The sequence below is a fragment of the Panicum virgatum genome, chromosome 4N (assembly GCF_016808335.1).
Source record: "Panicum virgatum strain AP13 chromosome 4N, P.virgatum_v5, whole genome shotgun sequence".
Taxonomy (NCBI): Eukaryota; Viridiplantae; Streptophyta; class Magnoliopsida; order Poales; family Poaceae; genus Panicum; species Panicum virgatum.
The window spans coordinates 15,137,213-15,157,818 of NC_053148.1; the positions used below are offsets into that span (position 1 = coordinate 15,137,213).

At 46.1% G+C, this 20,606-nt stretch overlaps 2 protein-coding genes across 9 annotated transcripts; one reads left to right on the forward strand and one right to left on the reverse strand.

Moving 5' to 3' along the window:
• The first annotated feature begins 7,209 nt into the window (after positions 1-7,209).
• Positions 7,210-13,219, forward strand: LOC120670058 (transcription termination factor MTERF8, chloroplastic-like). Of its 8 annotated transcripts, none has more exons than XM_039950040.1 (6): positions 7,210-8,520; positions 9,132-9,238; positions 10,524-10,579; positions 10,711-11,392; positions 11,472-11,624; positions 11,815-12,188. In XM_039950040.1, exon 1 carries the CDS (start codon positions 7,318-7,320, stop codon positions 8,488-8,490), a length of 1,173 nt encoding a protein of 390 aa, XP_039805974.1. In that variant the 5' UTR covers positions 7,210-7,317; the 3' UTR covers positions 8,491-8,520; positions 9,132-9,238; positions 10,524-10,579; positions 10,711-11,392; positions 11,472-11,624; positions 11,815-12,188. The 8 variants fall into 8 exon arrangements, with proteins under 8 accessions (XP_039805974.1, XP_039805976.1, XP_039805971.1 ...); XM_039950042.1 differs by having other exon boundaries at positions 10,842-11,392; XM_039950037.1 differs by adding an exon at positions 12,597-13,219 and having other exon boundaries at positions 9,132-11,392; positions 11,815-12,097.
• On the reverse strand, positions 11,582-17,819 carry LOC120670057 (putative 4-coumarate--CoA ligase-like 8). The gene is made up of 3 exons (XM_039950036.1): positions 16,809-17,819; positions 12,663-13,120; positions 11,582-12,016 (listed from the first exon to the last, which is right to left on the reverse strand). Exons 1-3 carry the CDS (start codon positions 17,817-17,819, stop codon positions 11,743-11,745), a joined length of 1,743 nt encoding a protein of 580 aa, XP_039805970.1. The 3' UTR covers positions 11,582-11,742.
• Between the last annotated feature and the right edge of the window lie 2,787 nt (positions 17,820-20,606).

Here is a 20,606-nt window from a genome sequence, read left to right on the forward strand (position 1 = left end):
AAATTCAATTTTTTTTCTTTTTTGTTTAAATTTAAATGCCCGCAAAGTATACTAAATAAATGTTTGTATAACATATTTTAGTCTAAATGAACCCTCCAACCTTCTTTTGTACTACTTTTATATTGTATTTGTATATTTTTGTATGCATGTTTTTTTGTTTAACTTCAAATCCCCGCAAACTATACTAAATGAACGAATTTTTGAGAAAATTTGACACCATTAGATTCGTCGCACCTTGAAGTATTTTTAGAAAATTTTCATTTTTTGAATTTAAATTTAAATTTTGAATTTAGGCCGGTTTCTAACCGCCCGATACCGAAACCGGTCCGGACCTGTTAGACCGGTAACCGCGGTAATCGGACCGGTTCTGGCCGGTTTTTTTAACCCTGGTTGGGAGACGACGCGGGGGAGCGATTAGGAAGGGCTTTAAAAAACAAGGGGCAAATATTTGAGGCGAGATAGATAGAGAAAAAAAAAAAGAAACCAGCGAAGAGGGAGCGGGGGATCGAAACCCTAGGCGCGGTCGGCGGCGATGGCGGCGGCGGCGGGAGCGCCGGAGTCGTACATCGGGAGCGTGATCAGCCTCACGTCCAAGAGCGAGATCCGGTACGAGGGTGTCCTCTACACCATCAACACCGAGGAATCCAGCATCGGGCTCAGGAAGGTAAAGGATGCCCCCTCTCTTCTCTTCCTAGACGGGTCGGGGGTACTCGGTCGTGGCAGCAGGAGAGGCATGGGGGATGCGTCAGGGTTACGGATTCACCCCCGTTTTTTTCCGATTCGTGTTAGGTTTTGGAATTCTCCATTGGACGATTTCTGTTAGGTTTTCAGCCTTTTCATGCTCTTACTATTTTTAATTCTCTCGTAAGCTAGGATGCGTATGAAATACTTAATGCTTATGGGTAACGAATGTTGCGGAATTCAGGTTATGCAAAGTGCGTGGTTGGCAATAAGCATCTAGTACGGGTTTGAGTTGTTCACATCTTGTTATCTTACACTGTCTATTTACTTCACTGGCAAAATAGCACAATAAGATAGGCCATATGCCGTTACCGTGAACATTGCGGTAAGTTGTGCAGCTTATGCATGTTCTAACGACTTTACGAGGTAGGTTTGTACATCAGTTAATTATATGGAAAACTCTTTATTCTGAGTAATCCTGCTTCACTTTACGTGCCCTTTTTTCGAACACCTATGCACCAGAAACCGTAAGCAGAAAGGGCTAGGAACCTCTGCCACCTTTGGATTGTCTAGTTACACCGAAATCGAGAACGATATGTGTTCCAGGTCCGTTATGTTTGGGTTGTCTAGCTGTGGTTTGCCAAGCACCTATTTTAAGTGTTGACAGAAAAGGCAGGTGTTTATTTTTGGGCTCACATACTTCAGATCCAAATTATATTCCTTGTTGACGTTGCTTGCACTTAATGTTGCGTGCCTTGTGTGCTTATCAGTATTTGTAATGGTGGGATTTAATGCTTTGTCGAACTGCTAACAATCTGTGGCCAAGCTGTCAGCTGACTTGCTTCTTTTTCATAGAGACAACCAGTCAAAGGTTGGCATGGGTTCTCTTCTGGACCTTTTATGTGGGGGATAGGTGTATTTTGATCAGTCTTAATATAGTCAAATCCACGATAATTTCAAAATCGCACGGAGTTTACCTTCAATGTTTTCTAGAGAGCAAATAGTAAACTTTAATGTGTTAATAGCATATTGGACAGATTCTGAATTTGGGTCCTATATTTATCTAGTACTTATCTATCTCATCCTTTTTTTACTTGTGCAATATCCTTATCTATTGTTGGCATATTTGAGTAATGTCCTTCGTTGAACCTTTTCAATTTATACAGTGTAGCTGTCTAGCCTGCCTAGATGACTACCTGAACCGAGTTAGGTTTTAAGCATGGTGTCTGTCTAGAGCCTAGGCATTTTCAAAAGACTGTGCAGCAACTTAAATTTGTTTCTTTAATCCTTGAAGACACCAAGAGTTTCTCTTGTAGGAGAGGTTTATTGGCTTTCGTATTTCCCCAATTCCATGACCTTTTTAATTATTCTTTTCCTGGAGGTTTCATTAAAAGAAGTTATCTAGAGTTAACTTGTATTCTTCTTTTAGCTTAGTAATGCTTTCTTTTCTCTTTGTTTTGTCTATTCTGATTGTATTAACATGTCACTTTTTGTTACAGTTCGCTCATTTGGAACTGAAGGTCGTAAGAAGGATGGCCAACAGATTCCTGCCAGTGACAAGATATATGAATACATACTCTTTCGAGGGAGTGATATAAAGGTAATGGTTGTGAAACAAAAATGATACCCCTTAATGCTTTAAGTTTTAATTTCTGTTATTGTTACTATTGAACAACAATTTGCCATCATTGATTTGGTCTATATTATCCCGTGCTGTTCAGTATGGTAAACTTGAGAATTGTCCATTTTAGTCCTGTAGTTATTTGGAGCAAGATAATGCACAGATGGATTCAGGAAATCACATAAATGCTAGAAAACGAATTGTCTATTCCAAGCTCCTGAATTAGGCAACTACTGAGGGTGTGGTGAATCAAGGCCTTGGCTGATGCAGTATAGTTTACTGGATGGGTATTGAAGGAAAATTTAGGAGGGTGCGGTTGCTCTTGTAAGTATGTTTGTCTGGGTTGGGATTAAGTTAGGACTTTTCATGTATGCGGTATAACTTCATGAATTGTGATTATAAATATCTCTGTTTTCAAGGCGTCGCCTAGGCGACAAGGCGGTGGCGGCTCGCCTTGATTAAGGTCTCGCCTTAGCCCGCCTTAGCCTGCCTAGGCGTCGCCTAGGCGATAAGGCGGTGGTGGATCGCCTCGCCTCGCCTTACCGCTTTAAAAACATAGATAAATATTATAAGTTGAAAGGACTATATCACTAATATTTATGGTTTTACTTAACTGACATCCTAGTTGCATGATGATTACAGTGATTCCACATGAGCATGAGTTTTCTAATAATCTCCTAATGTCTATATTGAGATCCTAACAGCTTTGTTCATACGTGTTCTCAAAGCCTTAGGGAGTCATGCACCTTCAATGCAAACATATTTTTTTTAATGATTCGCTGTTTTCCTTAGTGAGTTTGCTCATTCACTGTTTCCATTAATCTGATGTGTTTGTGATACTCCTTTATAATATTCTTGGTGGTATCTTAGCCTTACCTTTTACTGTAGGATTTGCAAGTCAAATCCTCTCCACCAGCTCAGCCGGCACCTTTACAGTTTACACAATGATCCTGCGATTATTCAGGTAAATTTCTGTTATTTCTTGTATGTTAAATGCCTTTTATGGTTCTTTCTTGTAAAAAATTCTTTATAATTTTTCTCGTCTTTGCTCACTGTTATTATTCTTTTTGTGCAGTCACATTATCCTCGTCCAGTCTCGTCATCTACAAGCTTGCCTCCTGCTGCAAGCACAACATCAGCTGATACTACTTCACACAATGCTCCATCCGCAATTCAGATGCCACCACCATTTCAAGGGAATTTGCCACCTTTCCAACCTGGCGCGAACTTACAGTCATGGAACTCATCACCTATGCCAGCATCAGCAAATGGCGCCGGTCTAACAATGCCACCAATGTACTGGCCAGGATATTACACACCACCTACTGGGTTTCCTCATCTTCAGCCACCACCCTTTCTCCGGCCACCGCACAGTTTGACAGTTCCACAAGCACTGCAACCTCCTGTCCACTATCCTGGGCTTAATGGATCCTTACCAGCTGGCTTTCCAAGTATTCCAGAGCTTCCTTCTTTTCTTCAACCTGGTAATAGTAACAGTCTAAGTCAATCTTTGGGTGTCTCGACATCAGTGTCAGCACCTGCTTCATCGAGTACATCAGTTACAGAATCATCAGGAAACCAACTGCCAAATAAGCTTTCCTCCATTTCCGCTTCTGTGTTTTCGGTGGGTTTAACTCCCCCGTCTGTGAGTCCTTCAATTTCTACAGTTGAACCCTCCATGCTCGTGTCGCTAGGCATGCCTTCTTTGGTGAACACTAAGCCAGTAGCTCTACCCGACTCCACTGTGCCATCTCTCTCCAGTGACAAGCCTGTGAGTGTACCTGCTGCTCCAGTGCCAACCTATCTGCCTTCCTCTCAGCCACCTTCTGCTAATGATGCATGACCAGTCAATGTTGCAGAGCAAGTTACATTGGTAACTCCTGGTCGACTTCTGCCAACTGCTTCCTCCACAGTTACTCCATCTCAGGCCTTGCAAACTGCTTCTGCTACGGTTCCATCCTCTAAGGTTGCCTCCACAGTTCCATCCTCTCAGGCAACCTCCTCTGTGGTTCCATCCTCTCAGGTTACTTCGTCTACAGCTTCACCCTTGAAGGCTGCTTCCTCTTCTGTTCTGTCAGAAGAGGTGCAAGTGATAGGTGAAAATAAAGCAGTTAAGCAGCGCGAATGGAAGGCAAAACAACCTGCGGTTGCTCCGTCCGGAAATTAGGAGCCTCTGTTGCCAGCACCAAAGCCTGTACTTGAGAAGGTAGTGGTTTCTCTAGACAGCATGTTATTAGACAGGTGGACATAGAAAGCATGTTATTTTAAGGAAAATTGCATAAACTCCCCCCACATGCCCCCCCCACCCCCCCCCCCCACACACACACATCCCCTTCAAGAAATAACCCCTCAAAAAGAGAACACAACATTTGTTTGCGGGTTTGCATCATAAGGTACAAGTTATTTGCACGCTTTGAGGTTGTTGCCTTCCTCATTCCTGTAATTCTTTTGGTATCAGCCTGTTGGAGCTTCCTCATATGTTCAGTACAACAACAGAGGCTGAGGAAGAGGAAGAGGAAGAGGAAGAGGTCGTGGTGGAGGAAATGGGGTACGTTTTTCTGAAACATTTTCTGTTCTAAAGCCTAATAGCTTTCCAAAGGCTATTAGGATTTAGAACATTTTCTGTTCTAAACATTTTACGTTTATCTGAGACAGAAGTTCTTGTGATATGAAGTCAACTTGGTACCCGGTGAATATACTTACTAATTTTTACATCCTCAAGAAAGCACTATCAGATACTTCGGCGCTCTTGGTTGCTTGATGAGCTCTATAAAATGACTTGTTAGGCAAATTTGGTATTTTCAGCATTCTTTTGTAGCTCAAGTAGTTTGATCAAGTATAATGTAGAATCTACAACAAAACTGTACCTACTGTTCTTTAATATGCTAGTTATTTTTGTTTGGGGTATACTGCTGTGGGACTTCCCAGTTGAGAGTTGCAAAGATTTTGCAGTATACTAATCCAGTGCATTTGTCATTAAATGTCTCCCAAAAGTATTTTAATCAAATCAAAGCAGTTTAAACAAATCGTCTTGTCACCTAGAAACATAAAATGGTGGACAACTGAACTCCCAAAAGTATTTTTCAAGTACGAGGTCGTTAAGTGCCTATGTTCTATATTCAGAACCTTTTTGGACTCTGCTCCACTTTTGCATTAGATTGTAGTCTTCACTTACATTCTCTCTACAGCTTTCACGTCCCATAACCAAGTTCACAGAGGACTTCGATTTCATGGCAATGAATGAGAAGTTCAACAAAGATGAAGTATGGGGTCATCTTGGTAAAAGTACAGGACAGTTAAATGATGATCCAAATGATTATGAAGACGTTGTAGAAGATGAAATATCTCCTAGAAAGCCAGAAGCTAAGGTAGCAGTTCTATTGGATTGCTTTTCATGTTTTACTGTTCAATATCTTAGATGCTGATTAGCTTTTTCTCTTGTGTGTGCAAAGCCTGTGTATGTTAAAGATGATTTCTTTGATTCACTCGTGCAACACAATTGACAATGGAGGGAGGAGTGGAAGGATTAGATTCTCTGAGCAGAGAAAAATTGATACCGAGGTATTGAACAGACATATACGGTGTTCTTTACCTTACACATCTCGTTAGCATTCAGTGCTGATGATGTTTATTTTGGTTGTAGACCTTCGGTGACTCGGCAAGGCATCGGCCAATGGGCATGCGAGGAGGGAGGGCCCCTCGTGGTGGGGGTGGTCCTCATGGTGGTGGTCCTCGAGGTCGTGGCTATTATGGTGGAGGATATGGGTATATGGGTAGGGGGCATGGATACTCTTACCCTAATCACCAATCATGATACAAAAGATTCATATGCTTTTCAAAAGAAGCACATGAATGACTATGGTGAAGAATGGCCTATTTGCTTGGAAACCTGAGATGTATCGCAAGTCCCAGCTCGGCTGTTGGAAGAGTACCTATTGTGTATACCTATCTTCCTGCTATAGCTGACAATGCGGTAATAGTTTGGTGGCAGATTATAAGTTGAGAATCGGTGTCACCCTTGAATCAAAGGCAGAGATTGGATGCATATCTTTTCTGTCGCCAGTGTCGATTCCCTTTGGAGATAAATAGGAGCATGATATTTTGCAATTCCGTGGGTTACTGAATGCTCATCCAGTGCTGTTGGATGTTGTCGAGCTTTCTTAAAGCTGGAGACATGTCATATGCTGCATGGTCATGGTGCTCCTGATGGGAGAGCTTCAGTTTGATGTGCTAGTCAGTTGTACATGTGTGGAGATCTGCGATACCAACTAGAATGCGCAGAGATTTGTGTATCCTACAATTACTTGTATTTTGCACTCGTACCATTACTGTATGCCGTTCTTTGGAAGTTCGGGTCTGGTTGATTTAGTTTTGTTTGTGGCCGTTTGCTCTGGGTCTGGGATCATGTCCCGCTGTGACGCATGTGCAACTGTCCTTTGGAATATATTTTTAACACTTTTTGGAGTTTGATGGGAACATATTATAAGTCACAGAATTTGGATAATAAGAACTCTGAATTCCAATGGGGATCTAGAAATGCTGGCTGGCAACTGCGTGCACATTTGGCTAGCTCCCCAACACCTGCTATGCCCACAAAAATGGTCCAAATCGTTGATGTACATGATTAAAAAATGGTACAAATCGTAGATGTACATGATGAACAGTTCATCCGCTCTTTGATTTGGTGGGTTGAGATTAACCCGTGAAGCAACCCCACAACGATGACGAACAACTGCATGCTTTTTGCAAACTTTCGAATCGGGGTCTTTAAATTTTGAAAATAAGAACATAAATGAATTTGGATTCTGATTGGGCTTTGTATGGGCCGTATTCTTTTGGGCCTACGGATTTTGGACAACTCAGTTCCGTTCGTTGTTTGTGATTAAGCGCGGCGCCTACATTTCGCTAGGAGCCTGCAAGAAGCTGAGTTCGGAAGCGAAGCCCCAAACCCTCTTCCTCCGCCGTTTACCCTTCAGCCGCCGGCAGCCGGCCGCCGCCACTGCCGCCTGAACGCCATGGTGGTCTCACACCTGCGAGCGGCCCTCTCCCGCATCCTCCGCTCGCCATCCCGCCTCCCCGCCTCCTCGCACGCCCCTCCCCTCATCCTCCACTCTTCCGCTGCCGCCGCGTCCTCTTCCGGCTCCTTCGCGGCGGCGGACTACCTCGTCTCCCGCTGCGGCCTCACCCAGGCGCAGGCGCTCAAGGCCGCCGCGAAGATCTCCCACCTCCCGTCCCGCGCCAGGCCCGACGCCGTGCTCGCCTACCTCGAGAGCACCCTCCGCGTCCCCGCCGCCGACGTCACCAGGGTCGTCGTCATGGACTCGACCTTCCTCTGCGCCGACGTGGAGCAGACCCTGGCCCGGCGCGTTGCCGACCTGCGCGACCTCGGCCTGTCGCGGGACCAGATCGCGCGCCTCGTTCCCCTCGTCCCCAACTCCTTCCGCAACAGGTTTCTCCGCAGCAATCTCGAGTTCTGGCTTGCCGAGATCGGGTCCTTCGACAAGCTACTGAAGGTCCTCAGGTCGTGCTCCGGCCTTCTCAGCATGGATCTGGACAAGGTTGCCAGGCCCAACGTGGCCTTCCTCCGGCAATGCGGCCAGGACATTTCTGAGATTGCTGGCACCAATCTCTACGTCAGTCGGATCTTCACCATGAAACCAGAACTTCTCAAGGAGACTGTCCAGCGAGTGGAGGAGTTGGGTGTCGAGCGTAGTGCCAGAATGTTCCGCCGCGCGATCGCTGTGGTTGCTTTTATTGACAAGGGGGTTATTGCCAGGAGAATACTGCTGTTACACAATGTTGGGTTCTCAAAGGATGATGTGCTGGCGATTGTGAGGAAGCAGCCTCTCGTTCTGGGCACGTCTGAGCAAAAGATTCAGGGAAATATGGATTTCTTGATGAAGGATGTCGGTCTAGAGGTATCCTATATTGCTCGAAGACCAGTGCTGCTCATGTATAGTGTTGAGCGGCGGTTGTTGCCCCGGCATTACTTGCTCAAAGTTCTCAGGGAGAAAGGTTTGCTGAAAGGTCAGCCGGACTACTATGGCACTGCCTCGATGGGTGAGAAGATTTTTGTGGAGAAGTTTGTGCATCCTTTCAAGAACCATGTCCCAGGCCTCACCGATGACTATGCCTCCAAATGTTGGGGGAAGGCAATGGATGGAGTTCGCAGCCAAAAGACTGAATGAATATTGCTGAAGCTTGTATGGAAAGGACAAGTAGGGACTTATACAAATTTGCAACTGGTGCAAATGTTACTTCATTCACCCTTTAATTCTTGATTGATATGACATTGCCTATTTGCTTTGTAATCGTTCTTTTTGAATCACGTGTCAAAGGGGGTATACTGTACCGCAAAGGCTCTAATGGCAAGGAGTGCTCAGCTCAGGGGAGCTTGTGTGTTAGACATAAAAAAGATCTCTTATTGGTTACATGGTTTACTGGTGTCTTTTTTTTTTCCTTCTCTTGGAAGAATACATGCATGCATAGTTCTTTATGCATATGTTTGTACTTTTGTAGAGATGCATCTATTCATAAAAGACAGGCACGTGTGTTGTACTTACTTTCTGCAGAGTTACTGCCCCTCCCAACAATCATTGCTAGAGCCTAACATGTCACTTGATGATATGGTTAAATGTTATTTCTACATCTAAGTCAGCCCCAATAGGCTCGTATGATTTGCTAAAGATACATAGGTTGAATATTTCAGAAGACTCATAGTATTCCCACTCCTTTCTAAATGCTTCTTGCTCTTAAAGTTAGCTGTGAACAATGTTTTATTCAGTTCATTGGATCAGCTAGATAATTTGATGATTATCTCTTTCTACAGGTCTAAAGGTGACCAAATCTGGAGCAGCAGTATAGTGGTCAAGATCCATGGTGCTGGTTGGCAACCTTCCATAACATGCAAGTTGTTTCTAATTGTCTGAGTGCAGGGTATAATTCACTCACTGTGCAAGTTGCCTGTTATCTTATGTTTTCCTCTGAATGTGCGTCATGAGAAAAAAAACAGTATCTTTCCATGGTGATTAAACAAAGGCAACATGTAACATAATCTCTCTTTTAGATTTTAGAAGCATTGAGCATTTGAGCTTTGGTCGTCTTGTTCTGAATTTAGACTATTTGGTTAGAGCACTTGTAGCTCCTTGTTTAGTTCCTTGGTACTTGGACTTTTAGCTTTGGAACAAGATAACTGATGTGGTCTTAATCTGCCAAGAATGATTTACACAATAAGTGATGGATAGCCTTGCTCCTGCTTCTCTCTTGTATGGAGCAAGTAGAGATCCTCTTTTCTTTTGGCCATGCACTGTAGTCAGCAGGAGGCAGTACCTGTAGTCAGCAACAATAGAAGGTAGTGGAGTAGTGGGTGTATGTCTTTTTACTCTACATTTGACTTGTGATATATGCAAGATAGGATAGTAGCTGCAGCGTACATTTGACTTGTGATATATGCAAGATAGGATAGTAGCTGCAGCGCTAGTTAAGTTCAGCAGCACCAAGAATCTTGTGCTCTCTGTTCTCACCTATCCCCTTCTTCTACCGCTTGCCAATGGGAACTCACCTAGAGGCTGGGCCAACAAGATGCCACTGAGGGCTGATGATGCACCCTTTGCACTGAAATATCTTTTGTATTTGCTTTTCTGAAGAAATATGAATGGTTAAAAGATGATATTGAAGGGTTGCCAATACATTTTCTTCTGCGAGAACACATAAAAATGTGAAGAGAAAGCCAAATAGAATTTCCTGGTGCTTGTTCCATGAAACCACTGACATTATTTAATTTATTTGTAAGTTGTAGCAACTCATGCATAGAGTGTATAGCAGAAAAGTGCCATCTGTAATCTGGATGGGCGTTTGACATTGACAATATTTGCAGCAGGAGAATCCTCAGGCCACATTATCAAAAATTTGAACAGGGCATTTGATATTAAGACTCGAAATTACCGAAGTTTGAATTGACGATAGAACTGTTTGGAAGATCTCAAAATAGTTAGGATAAATTATAAATTAAAATGATGCTGTGGAGGCTCCATGTTACAGCTTGGTCATTAACTGAAAAGGATCTCATTTAAGACATGTATTCAAGTACTTGAAAAAGCAATAAGCTTGACTGGCATCAGGCATGCTTGTGCTTCTCAAGATTTAGACACTTCAAAAATAAATTTCAAATTGGATAGTAGCCTGCAAGCTGAAGGTAATTCTTTATTTTACATGTTTGCAGACTGCAGTCATTGTTGTTGAGCAGTTCTGTCTAAGCAGTAGGCACATGCAGGACAGGTTGACATTCTTACTCCCAAGATGTGATACAACAGTATCAACCCCCATGATTTAATCTATCTAGCCTGAAAGCTTTTTTGATTTGGCATTTATTGGCGGATAATGTGGACCTTTATCCTTTGCATTCGCAGCTCGATATGGCAGCATCCCTCATGGATAATGATATCCTTTCTGCTGATGCTGTTGATTTGTCCCTGATGACCATTGTTGCTTCCTTCACACCAATGACATGCATAGTTTTCGTCTATTGCTATAATTACAGGATCTACAATTTCCACTAGCTGCTGGTCTGGAAAAGCTTCCTGGCTCTAGCCCTGCAAGCTAAGGGATTGATGCCGAAAGGTTGTTTGGAGCCTAATACAGTTCTTCTAGACCAATCATGTGGGGGTAACTCTTCGGAAATTGTTCTTGAGAGCATGTAATTCTGTTACTTTAGCAGTATCAAACAACACAACTCCTCAGGGATGTTGCCCTAGAGACGGTTGCTGCTGAGGTTGATTCCCTAGAAGAGATTGGCAAGTGACTGGGATCGCCCCTGTGAGGTTGTTCTGCCACAACACACCTTGGAGGTTTGAAAGCTCTCCAAGCCTATTGGGGATTCCTCCCATGAGCTGCTTCATGCCAAGCCTGATGCTCACAAGAAGTTTGCTGCAGTTCCTCAGGCCAACTAAGATCTCACCCTGGAGTGGATTGTTTGAGAAGTGAAGATATCACAACCGGTATATGTGGCTGACAGTTGCAGGATTCGACATTGCAGCATTTTTTTTCTAAGGTTGAGGCTTGTCAAGAATGTCGAGTTGCCAATGGAAGCGGGTATGATGCGGTGATGCCTAAAAGGCTGCATACTATTACTAACCCTGGACCATGACACAGTTTAGTAATTCCGTTTCAGGATGACAGCATGCTGGATTGCCTTCAGTTCCAGCAAGGCATCCTGGTCAATCTTGCTGCGGATGCCTGACTGAATGAAGTTGAGCTGGTAGGAGCCCATGAAGCAACACAAGAGGAAAACTCAGAATGCAAGCCATGGAGAAAGACCAATTGTGTACGTATACATGTTATATCGTAATTCAAACTTCATGTGGTAGAACAGGTCTTAGTACACCACGAATGCAAGCCACCTTTATTCATCATCATCCTTGCAAAGTTATGAAGGCCCTCCATCAGTTTGGGGCTGCTGTTGGCCCAGCTTGTAGCTCTGCTCCTACATGCATTTGGCATGTCGTTGTACGCAGGAACGACTTGAGCTGCGCCCTGAGGATCTTGCCGGAAGGTGACCGGGGGATGCAGTCGACGAACACCACTCTCCTCACCTTCTTGTACGGCGCCACTTTGCTCTGAACGAAGGAGATGACGTCCTGCGCCTGCGGCTGGTTGCTCCCTGGTTTCTTCACCACGCACGCTACCGGGATCTCGCCGGCCTCCTCGTCGGGATACCTTTGGGGCCGTGCCAAACCATCAGCAACGCATGTGAAGTCATGTCATTTGGTCACAGGTGTATGGTCACAGGTGTACAAGGTACTGTGTCTCCCAAAAAGAATATAATTTCGTAGAAATATAGGGTGTGTTTAGTTCTCAGGTTTTGGAATTTTGAAAGAAAATCTTCTCATATTTGAAGTATTAAACATATACTAATTATAAAACTAATTAAAGAACTCGTCTGTAAACTACGAGACGAATCTAATGAGCCTAATTAATCCATCATTAGCATATGTTTACTGTAGCTTTACTCTAGCAATTTAGTATCTAATCACAACTTAATTATATTCATTAGATTCGTCTCGCGATTTACAATCTATTTGTGTAATGCGATTTGTTTTCGACTACATTTAATACATCATGTATGCGATTACAACAAATTTGGAATTTTGAAGTTTGGATCTAAACAAGGCCATAGTAACATTTATGTTCCAAAGAGAGATGATATGAAAATATTCTGTATCAAATTTAATTATAATTATTTGTTATTATGAATAGTATTAATAATTAATATAGATTGATTTAAAGGAAAAATTAGAATTGTTGTGTCCTTTCCGGTACGGAGGGAGCAAGAAGAATCAAGTGATAGTGTACGCCGACTCACGGCGCAACAGCGGCGTCGTGGATATCTGGGTGGGCGGCGAGGACGTCCTCAAGCTCGGCCGGCGCGACCTGGTAGGCCTTGTACTTGATGAGCTCCTTGATCCGGTCCACCACGTGGACAAGGCCGTGGGAGTCGACGTAGCAGAGGTCGCCGGTGCGCAGCCACCGGCGGCCGCCGTCGTCCGCGACCAGAGCCGCGGCTGTGGCCTCCTCGCGGCGCAGGTAGCCCTGCATCACGCTTGGGCCCCGGATCCACAGCTCGCCGACGCGGTTTGGCGGGAGGGACTCGCCGGACTCCTCGTCCACGACCCTCGCCTCCGTGCTCGGAACCAGGCGCCCGATGGAGATCGACGTCGGCGGCTCGTTGGAGGACTCGACGCCGCCGTCGCCGTTGCCGTGCAGCGACGGCGAGAGGTCGCACATGGTGACGTTCCCCGTCGTCTCAGTTAGCCCGTAGCTCTGCACGCACGCAAACAACATTGTTAAGCCTGGCATCAATTTCCTGCATGATGCTTACGAGTCCGATGCCCAATTATTACCAATTTCTTCATTTGCAGTTCGTGCCCGATCTTGCGAATTTTTTTTTGTTTACCTAATATATCGTATGCCATACCAATTGTTACGCGCTCATAATCTTGTAAAAACTGACAATTTTTCAAGTACTATCCATAAACAGATTATGTTTACTGGTAATTAACAATAGCTAGGTACGAAGGATAACACAGTAGAAAGGCAAACACAACATTACATACCGACACTTATCCCTATAAATATATCCGATACTGTTTTTACGCTCGCCCGGATGGAAGCCAACTCGGTCCCGCGGAAGCGTAGAGCCAATTCACATGGTGGGTCCCACGTGCATGTCTTATCTCCTCCGGTCAGTCTTCCATCCTCATCCAGGAGCAGGCGGGCAGCCTTCTTCTCCTTCATTCCCTGTTTCCTTTTCCCCCGCTCTCTCTTCTCCCCAAGCTACGGAGGATACTGCTGTCTCTTCTCCCCAAGCTTACGGAGGATGCAGGTGTGAGCCCACATCAAGCGAGGAGGCGAAGATCTCCCGCACCAAACAAGGGCGCGGTCATAGTCACCGAAGTTCCCGGAACGACAGGATCATGGAAAACAAACACTTTGGATGCATTTTTACACTGTCGGAACTAAAATGTTGCCGCGTTTCGGAACAGGAACGCCGTTCCCGGAACGTGGAACACGGCGTTCCACGTTCCACGGTGACTATGGGTGCGACGGCTGGACTCCACGGCGGGCGAAGCATGGCCCAAAGCAGCTGCGGACGGCACTCTGCTCGTCCGGCATGACGGCGAGCGCGGCGGCGGCTAGCTATTTTTTTCCTTTTGGTTTTTTGTTGTATTTTTTTCTAAAAGTTACACATAAAACTTTTGTTGTTTCATGAATTTGCTGTTCATATTTTCTTTGAAATTTTGTGTTCTGTTCTTTTATTATTTTTGAGTCTGATCCTAGTTTTTGCATCTAGATTTTTTGTTTCGTCCTTTTATTTGAAGTTTTTTCTCCAAAATTTGTTTCTAGTTTGTTGTTCTCCACATTTATCAAAAAATTTATCCCGGAATTTATAAAAATATTTTGGATATAATATTATATCTGTCTATTTTTTGATATTATGAACTAGGGAAAGGGGCTACCCGACAGCCAGTCTGAAATTGACCATACGCAGAATCCTCCATAAATATACTTAGACATGTACAACCTATGGACGCCTACAAAAGATTGAGCTTACGTATCTTGAGACTGCCCCTGTGTCACTCTCCCTGGCGACACGCTGCCGTCCCCCGCCCAAGGCCGCTGCCACCATCGGCAATCGTCTGGGCAGCGTTGGCGGCCCACGATTGAGCCAAATTTAGCTCAACTTGCCCCCTTCCCCTCCCCCGCCTCCCTCCCACGGGCCCCTAAACCTAGGTCATTCTTGATGCTGCGCCACCCGTTGATGGGGAGGATCCGGCCGCCTCCTTGCTGGATTTGTGGTGGTTTGCGATGCTTCCCCTTGTGTCGTGGCCGCCTTTCTAGGGGCTCCTTGGGTGGAACTTGTCTGCCGCCGCCACCACGCCTATCCCTATCACATAGGGGCGTCGACCGCCTCACCCTTTGCCTCCCAACCCCTGGTGGGTCGTGGGCACGGCCTAGATGTGCCGCTACCTCCTTGGCAGGTGGTCCCAGTCGTGGGCACTGGTAGCCGGTTGTGCGCCACCCCTAGCCCGGCCGGAGGTGCGAAAACGCACCTCCCCTAGCCATGTGGTCTCTTACCCCCCTCCCCCCTTTTCATTGCCTGGTGGGAAGGAGGTGCGGCTTGCGTGCGCTTCGACGGTCGTGCGCTAGGGGGCATGGCTAGAGTGCCCTGCCCATGCCTAGTGTATGCACCGTCTATGGTGATGGAAAGCTAGTCGGCGGGAGGTCCTGTTTGCGTTGTGGTAGCATTCTTCGGCCCCGTGGCGGTGCTCTGGCGCCAGGTAGTATATCTTCGGCTCTAGGGTGGGTGCGGGGGAAAGGTAAAAGCCTTGGCCCTGCTTGCGGGCCGATGACAATGACACCCTCAGGCACCGTTTACCTTCTTGAAGACGTCATTCTCTCCCCATCTTCCCTCCTTTCCGGTGAGCCTACCTGGTGAAAACTTTGATCATGTTGGTCGGACGATGACTGCGCCTGTGGTGTCGCCCCCTCCATGGAGGCTTTATCCTAGAAGCTCTGCTCGTTGTTGTTGGGATTGTTGGCAATGTCCGGCCCCTCCTACGCCTGGTCTTAGCGGTGGTCGTCTACTCTCCTCGGGGGAGTTCCTGCTTCTCCACCTGCTTTTATTTTATCTTGCTCATCTCGTCAGGGTTGTGCAGGTCGTCGTCTGGTGGATGCTTTGCTGGCCCTCCTTTCACTGGTGGATTCTTTGCCACCACCGTCATGTTGGTTGTGATCGCTTTGGGCGGATGCTTTGCTGCCATGGTTATGTTGGTCGGGTGGATGCTTTGTTGAGTTTGGAGACTTGTTGCACCCTTGACATTGTTGTATCTTTTGGAAGGTTCAGATGCTTGGTCGTGTTTAGATTTGTAGGTTGGTGTGTGTTTTCTTCTAAGTTGTTCTTGCTGTTCTTGTTTGGTGTTGGGTCACCTGCCACTTCCTTAATGGTACATTATAACCGCCTTAATAGAATCTGCCTATTAAGGTTTGTATTGATCGTATTACTTGCCTCTTAATGAAATTCGTGCTAGGCACGTTTTAAAAAAAAACTTGAGACTCCAATCAGAGACTCAAAACAGAATGGATAATTCCTCTATAAGAATCTAAACGAAGTTCGCAACTAGATAATTTAACTGTCTTGGTTGTTTTTACGAGGTAATAGTGAACGTATACTTAATAATTTAATAGTTCAACAGACTCGAAATCATAACCTAATCAATACGTGAGGAAGCAGTTAGCTTCGAAAATTCCTACCATGTTATATAGTTACTAAGTACAGTTCGACAGTCAACTGGTTACAAATATTGTTTATGAACGAGAAGTCAACTATCTAGGTCAACTACGTGGCTTCAAGAATGGTGCAACTATTAGTTGTAAAAAATTTGCCCTGAGGAATGAGGATCGAGGTCTCTTCTGTGTCGTACATGTTCGAAAAAGTATTCAACGAACCATCGGTCATTATACTACACATGTTGACTTTAAGAAAAAAAAAGAACCACTACGTCGCATAACGATGACGCCACACCAATGTGGCACAAGACACGCTATCATATCTGTTTACAAATGCAACTGCACACCATTTTAAACTAGACTGCCAAAATGTATCTTGATTGGATGTGTAAAGCTTGTACTATTAGCTGAAAGAAATATATCATTAAACTATATATACTGCAATGATGTTCTTGCCTAAATAATGTTTAGTACCAATATACCTGTATGAATTCACACATTTGACTTTAGATTTCTATAGATATTTTTTTGATCAGAGTGATTAGTTGGAGACGGTTTGTGTGTCATCACTCATCAGTACATTTGATGACAAAAGGTCTAATAGTAGCAACTCGCCAAGGGTTCTACTTTTGTAGTTCAAAAGGTGGATGGATTACTGAAGAAAGGAGAACGATGATGAACACTGAATTTGAGACTTGTTACGAGTAAAGTAATGACTAACCTGCAAAAGGCACACCCGCGGGAAGCAGCTGGCGAAGCGCGCCATGTGATCGCGCTGCAGCGGCGCTCCGGAGGACACGACCTCCCTCAGGCACAGGCGCCGCGCGGATGATGTCAGCGACGGCTCTCCGGCGGCGACCTTCTTCGCCATCTGAACGACCATGGGCGGCACCGCCAGGAGCCTGGTGACCCTGTGCTCTTCCATTGCTGCCATCAGCCTGTCCACCGAGAACCTGCCGGGGACCAGCACCGCCGTGGCGCCGATCGCCGGGGTGCCGAGAACGAACGCCGAGAAGCCGAACATGTGGAACATGGGCAGCACGCACCCGTACACGTCCTCCGCATCGTCGCCGTCGCCGCGGCGCCGCCAGACGTGCTGGAGGAGCGCGGCCGCGGCGATGACGTTGCCGTGCGTGCTGACGACGCCCTTGCTCCTCCCCGTCGTGCCCGACGAGTAGAAGATCAGCGCCGGGTCGTCGGGGCCGATGCCGGACGCGCCCGCCCACGCGTCGTGGCCGTCGAGGCCGGCGAGGAGCCGGTCGACGAGGACGACCCGCGAGGCGGGCAGCAGGGAGCCGAGCTTGGGGGCGAGCTCGGCGGTGGTGAGCGCGAGGAAAGGCTCCGAGTCGCGGGCCTGGTTGGCGAGCTCGCCGGGCGTGAGGAGCGGGTTGGCGGTGGAGAGCACGGCGCCGAGGGAGAGCACGCCGAGGGAGACGACGGGGAAGTGGAGCGAGCTGGGCGCGAGGAGGAGGGCGACGTGGCCGCGGAGGAGGCCCAGCGCGGAGAGCGCGGCGGCTGCCTTGAGGGAGAGCGTGCGCAGGTCCGGGAAGGAGAGGGTGGCGCCGGTGGACGCGTCGACGAAGGCCGGGCGGTCGGGAGGAAACGTCAGCAGGCGCGGGAAGAGGTAGTCGGGGAACGAGGCGGCGGCGGCCGTGGCGAGTGGAGGGTGGTGGCTGCTGTAGGTGCCGGTGGCGGCGCAGTAGCCGGCGGTGAGGTGCGCGTCCGTGTCCATCGCCGTGTGGGGTGGTTTGCATGAAGGCGCCATCTTCTGCGTTCTTCTCCGGCTTTTGGCCAGGGAATCGTAGACAGTTTGGAAGGGCTTCTTCTTCCAAAACGGCTTCAATAATGAAGTTAAAGCTGGTGAAAAAAAATGATTTCAACAGATACTTTTTTTTGAATTGAAAGGGGATAACTCAGATTTTCTTGAAAGTCAATAAAAGGTTCGGTATAGACGGCTTCAACAGATACTTTGTTTACTGTATTCTTCTTTTTATATGTATGTGTTGGAGAAAAAGTTGGATCACCAACAGTCTGTAATTTGTCAGCTCTGTACTCAATAGTCAATACCCCTGAATCAAAACCATTTATTTGGATAGCAATGTTTTGCAATTTGTTCTCTTCTGCACGAATTGTTCCCCTCGTACAATTTTCCGTGTTCCTTGTCTAGAGATCTCCGTCGCATGCAACCGACTCAAATCTCAATGACCAATGCTACCTTTCATTGGAAGAAGCACTCGAAACAAATTAAATCATTCATGCAACCGAATATATAATATACATAGGGAACAAGTGTCCATAATAATACTATAGAAAAAGAATAAAGAAAAAGGAGGAGGAGAAAAAAAGACATGGAGTAGCCATTTTAGAAGAAAATATTTAAAGTTTATTTAAATATAAGTCATCCAATGGTGTAGTTGTAGACTTGTAGTTGGCTTCTATCTCACTCGATAGGTAGGTTTGTAGTTTGGAAATATATCTGGTGCAAACCAATTTTTTTTGCAAACCATGCAAACTTCAATCTAGACCACTTGTAGTTTGCATCCCATTTTGTGTGTTTTTCTTTAGTTCCACTGAAATGAAAAAGAAAAGTAAAAAAAAAACAATCATGGGCCGAGCTGTATTCCGCAATACGACTTATAAATGGGCTGAATTCTCGCTTTCTTCACGTGTGGGCGACAATTGGTTGGCTAGCAGCGATCAGTCAACGGAACACTATAGTAGAGGACCTACTGGTGGGTCAGGTAGGAGATCCAATGCTAGGCGATTTTTTTATTTTTTTATTTTTGAATTTCGTTTTTTACAAAAATATATTTTTGTTTTTAAAATTTACAGGAATATACTCCGGCCGCCCCGCTGCCGGGCGGCCGGCACCTGGCCGCCCCGCTGCCGGGCGGCAGGGGCTTTTCTGCAAAACGTTTCGCTGAAAATTTGCGCCCATGCCTCTGGAGGACCGGTCGCCCGGCAGCAGGGGCGGGGCGGCCACCTCCCATTCTCTTCTAAAAGGGCTGCCCCAAAACCGGCCCCCATTCCCTTCTAAAAGGGCTGCCCCCTCATTTGGGCTGTCCCCCTCATTTGGTTCAAAAATTCCAGGAAAAAAATACTCGGTTCGTCATAATACTATTTATACACCATATCATGGTCTAACAGTTCATTAGTACTGTAAAAGTGTGCTTGCATTGCAAGGTAGCATAGATGAAGTTTGAGTACGGAATATGAAAACCAAGACGACATGTCCATAATGACAATAGAAAAAAAAGTGGCAACAACTAACCACCCCTGCCATGCCGACCTCTCTTATGTTGTTGTGCGTGTACGTGATCTGTAGGGTAGCTATGACGGTCTGGTGGCCTCACGTCTCTGGCAGGACGGCGTAACAGAGCCACAGGTGTATGCAAGCTAGGATTATCGTCCTAGACAGGCATAGCAAACAACCGTGTAAAGTCGTCGAAGCTGGCCTCGTCGTTGTCTTGAGACCACCCTATAGATCACCAAATTTTTTTTTAAGCAACGTTCAATAGGTGAATGCAATTCCGTACAAATTATTGTACGTACCCTGTGTTGGAGGTGGTGGTGGTGGTGGATAGGAAGAAGCTCCTTCATATTCTCCTGGTGGCGGCATAGGGTGATACGAAGAAGGCCCTGCTCCGGTGAACTGTTGTGATCCTGAGTGTAAATAATAACGTATGAACCTTCGACCATAAAACATAAGCAAATAAAATTATGCACCACATATTTACCTAAAGTCCCTACAGCTGGTGTCATAGAGGTAAACTGAGTTCCTTGAAATGGAGCCCCTTGCGAGGCACCTAGCCCTCCATAGGGCTGAGAACCGGGGTACCCGTATCCTATGTGGAGTCGTATTTAAATACTGCCTACAAACATACGGATCGGTAAATATCACACCATACCTTCGTACTGTTGGTGGTATGGGGGAGGCTGCTGCTATGCGGGACCACAAGGAACCGACGTTGACGCTTGCGACGATCCGTAGGAATCCTCGTACTCCGTCCGCGTACCAAAGGCCTGAAGGATGCCTCGGGCTCTATCACGTTGAGTGGTCCATGGCTCGAGTTGCGCCAGCATGCTCATCGTAGACCCGCCATGAATCCTCATTACATTCAGTGAGCAATCTAATTCAAGCAACCTACACATTTCAAACTGCAACCAATAAAACTTAGTACACAAATCTTAAAAGATCGAAAATGCCGTCAACATTTACTCACCGCCCCAGCTAGTGCCTCATCCCTGTGTCGCGCATAGCCATCCTGGGAAGTCGCAACATGCGGCTGTGGATGCATGTCAGTATACGTCAAACGACAACGAGTCTTTGTTCGTACCAGGTCAGGTACGCCCGAAACGAAGCCTCAGTGTGTGGACCGGTATCCTCAGCCAATTGCTCGTTTGCATCATCCCACGCAGCCACCCACAGTTGTAATCTAGTGACCCACATTGTCGAGAAAGGATGTCCAACCCTTGATAAACTGCACGTTAAATAAAAATTAGTTACACGTTATTAGTA

Bases quoted from the DNA above. Each gene is read 5' to 3' on its own strand.
- LOC120670058 (XM_039950037.1), top strand. From the start codon at position 7,318: ATGGTGGTCTCACACCTGCGAGCGGCCCTCTCCCGCATCCTCCGCTCG.
- LOC120670057 (XM_039950036.1), bottom strand. From the start codon at position 17,819: ATGGACACGGACGCGCACCTCACCGCCGGCTACTGCGCCGCCACCGGC. The intron at 13,121-16,808 runs GTTAGTCATTAC...GCGTGCGTGCAG, and splicing joins CGCGGGTGTGCCTTTTGCAG to AGCTACGGGCTAACTGAGAC. The intron at 12,017-12,662 runs GTGAGTCGGCGT...ACGGCCCCAAAG, and splicing joins CACGACGCCGCTGTTGCGCC to GTATCCCGACGAGGAGGCCG.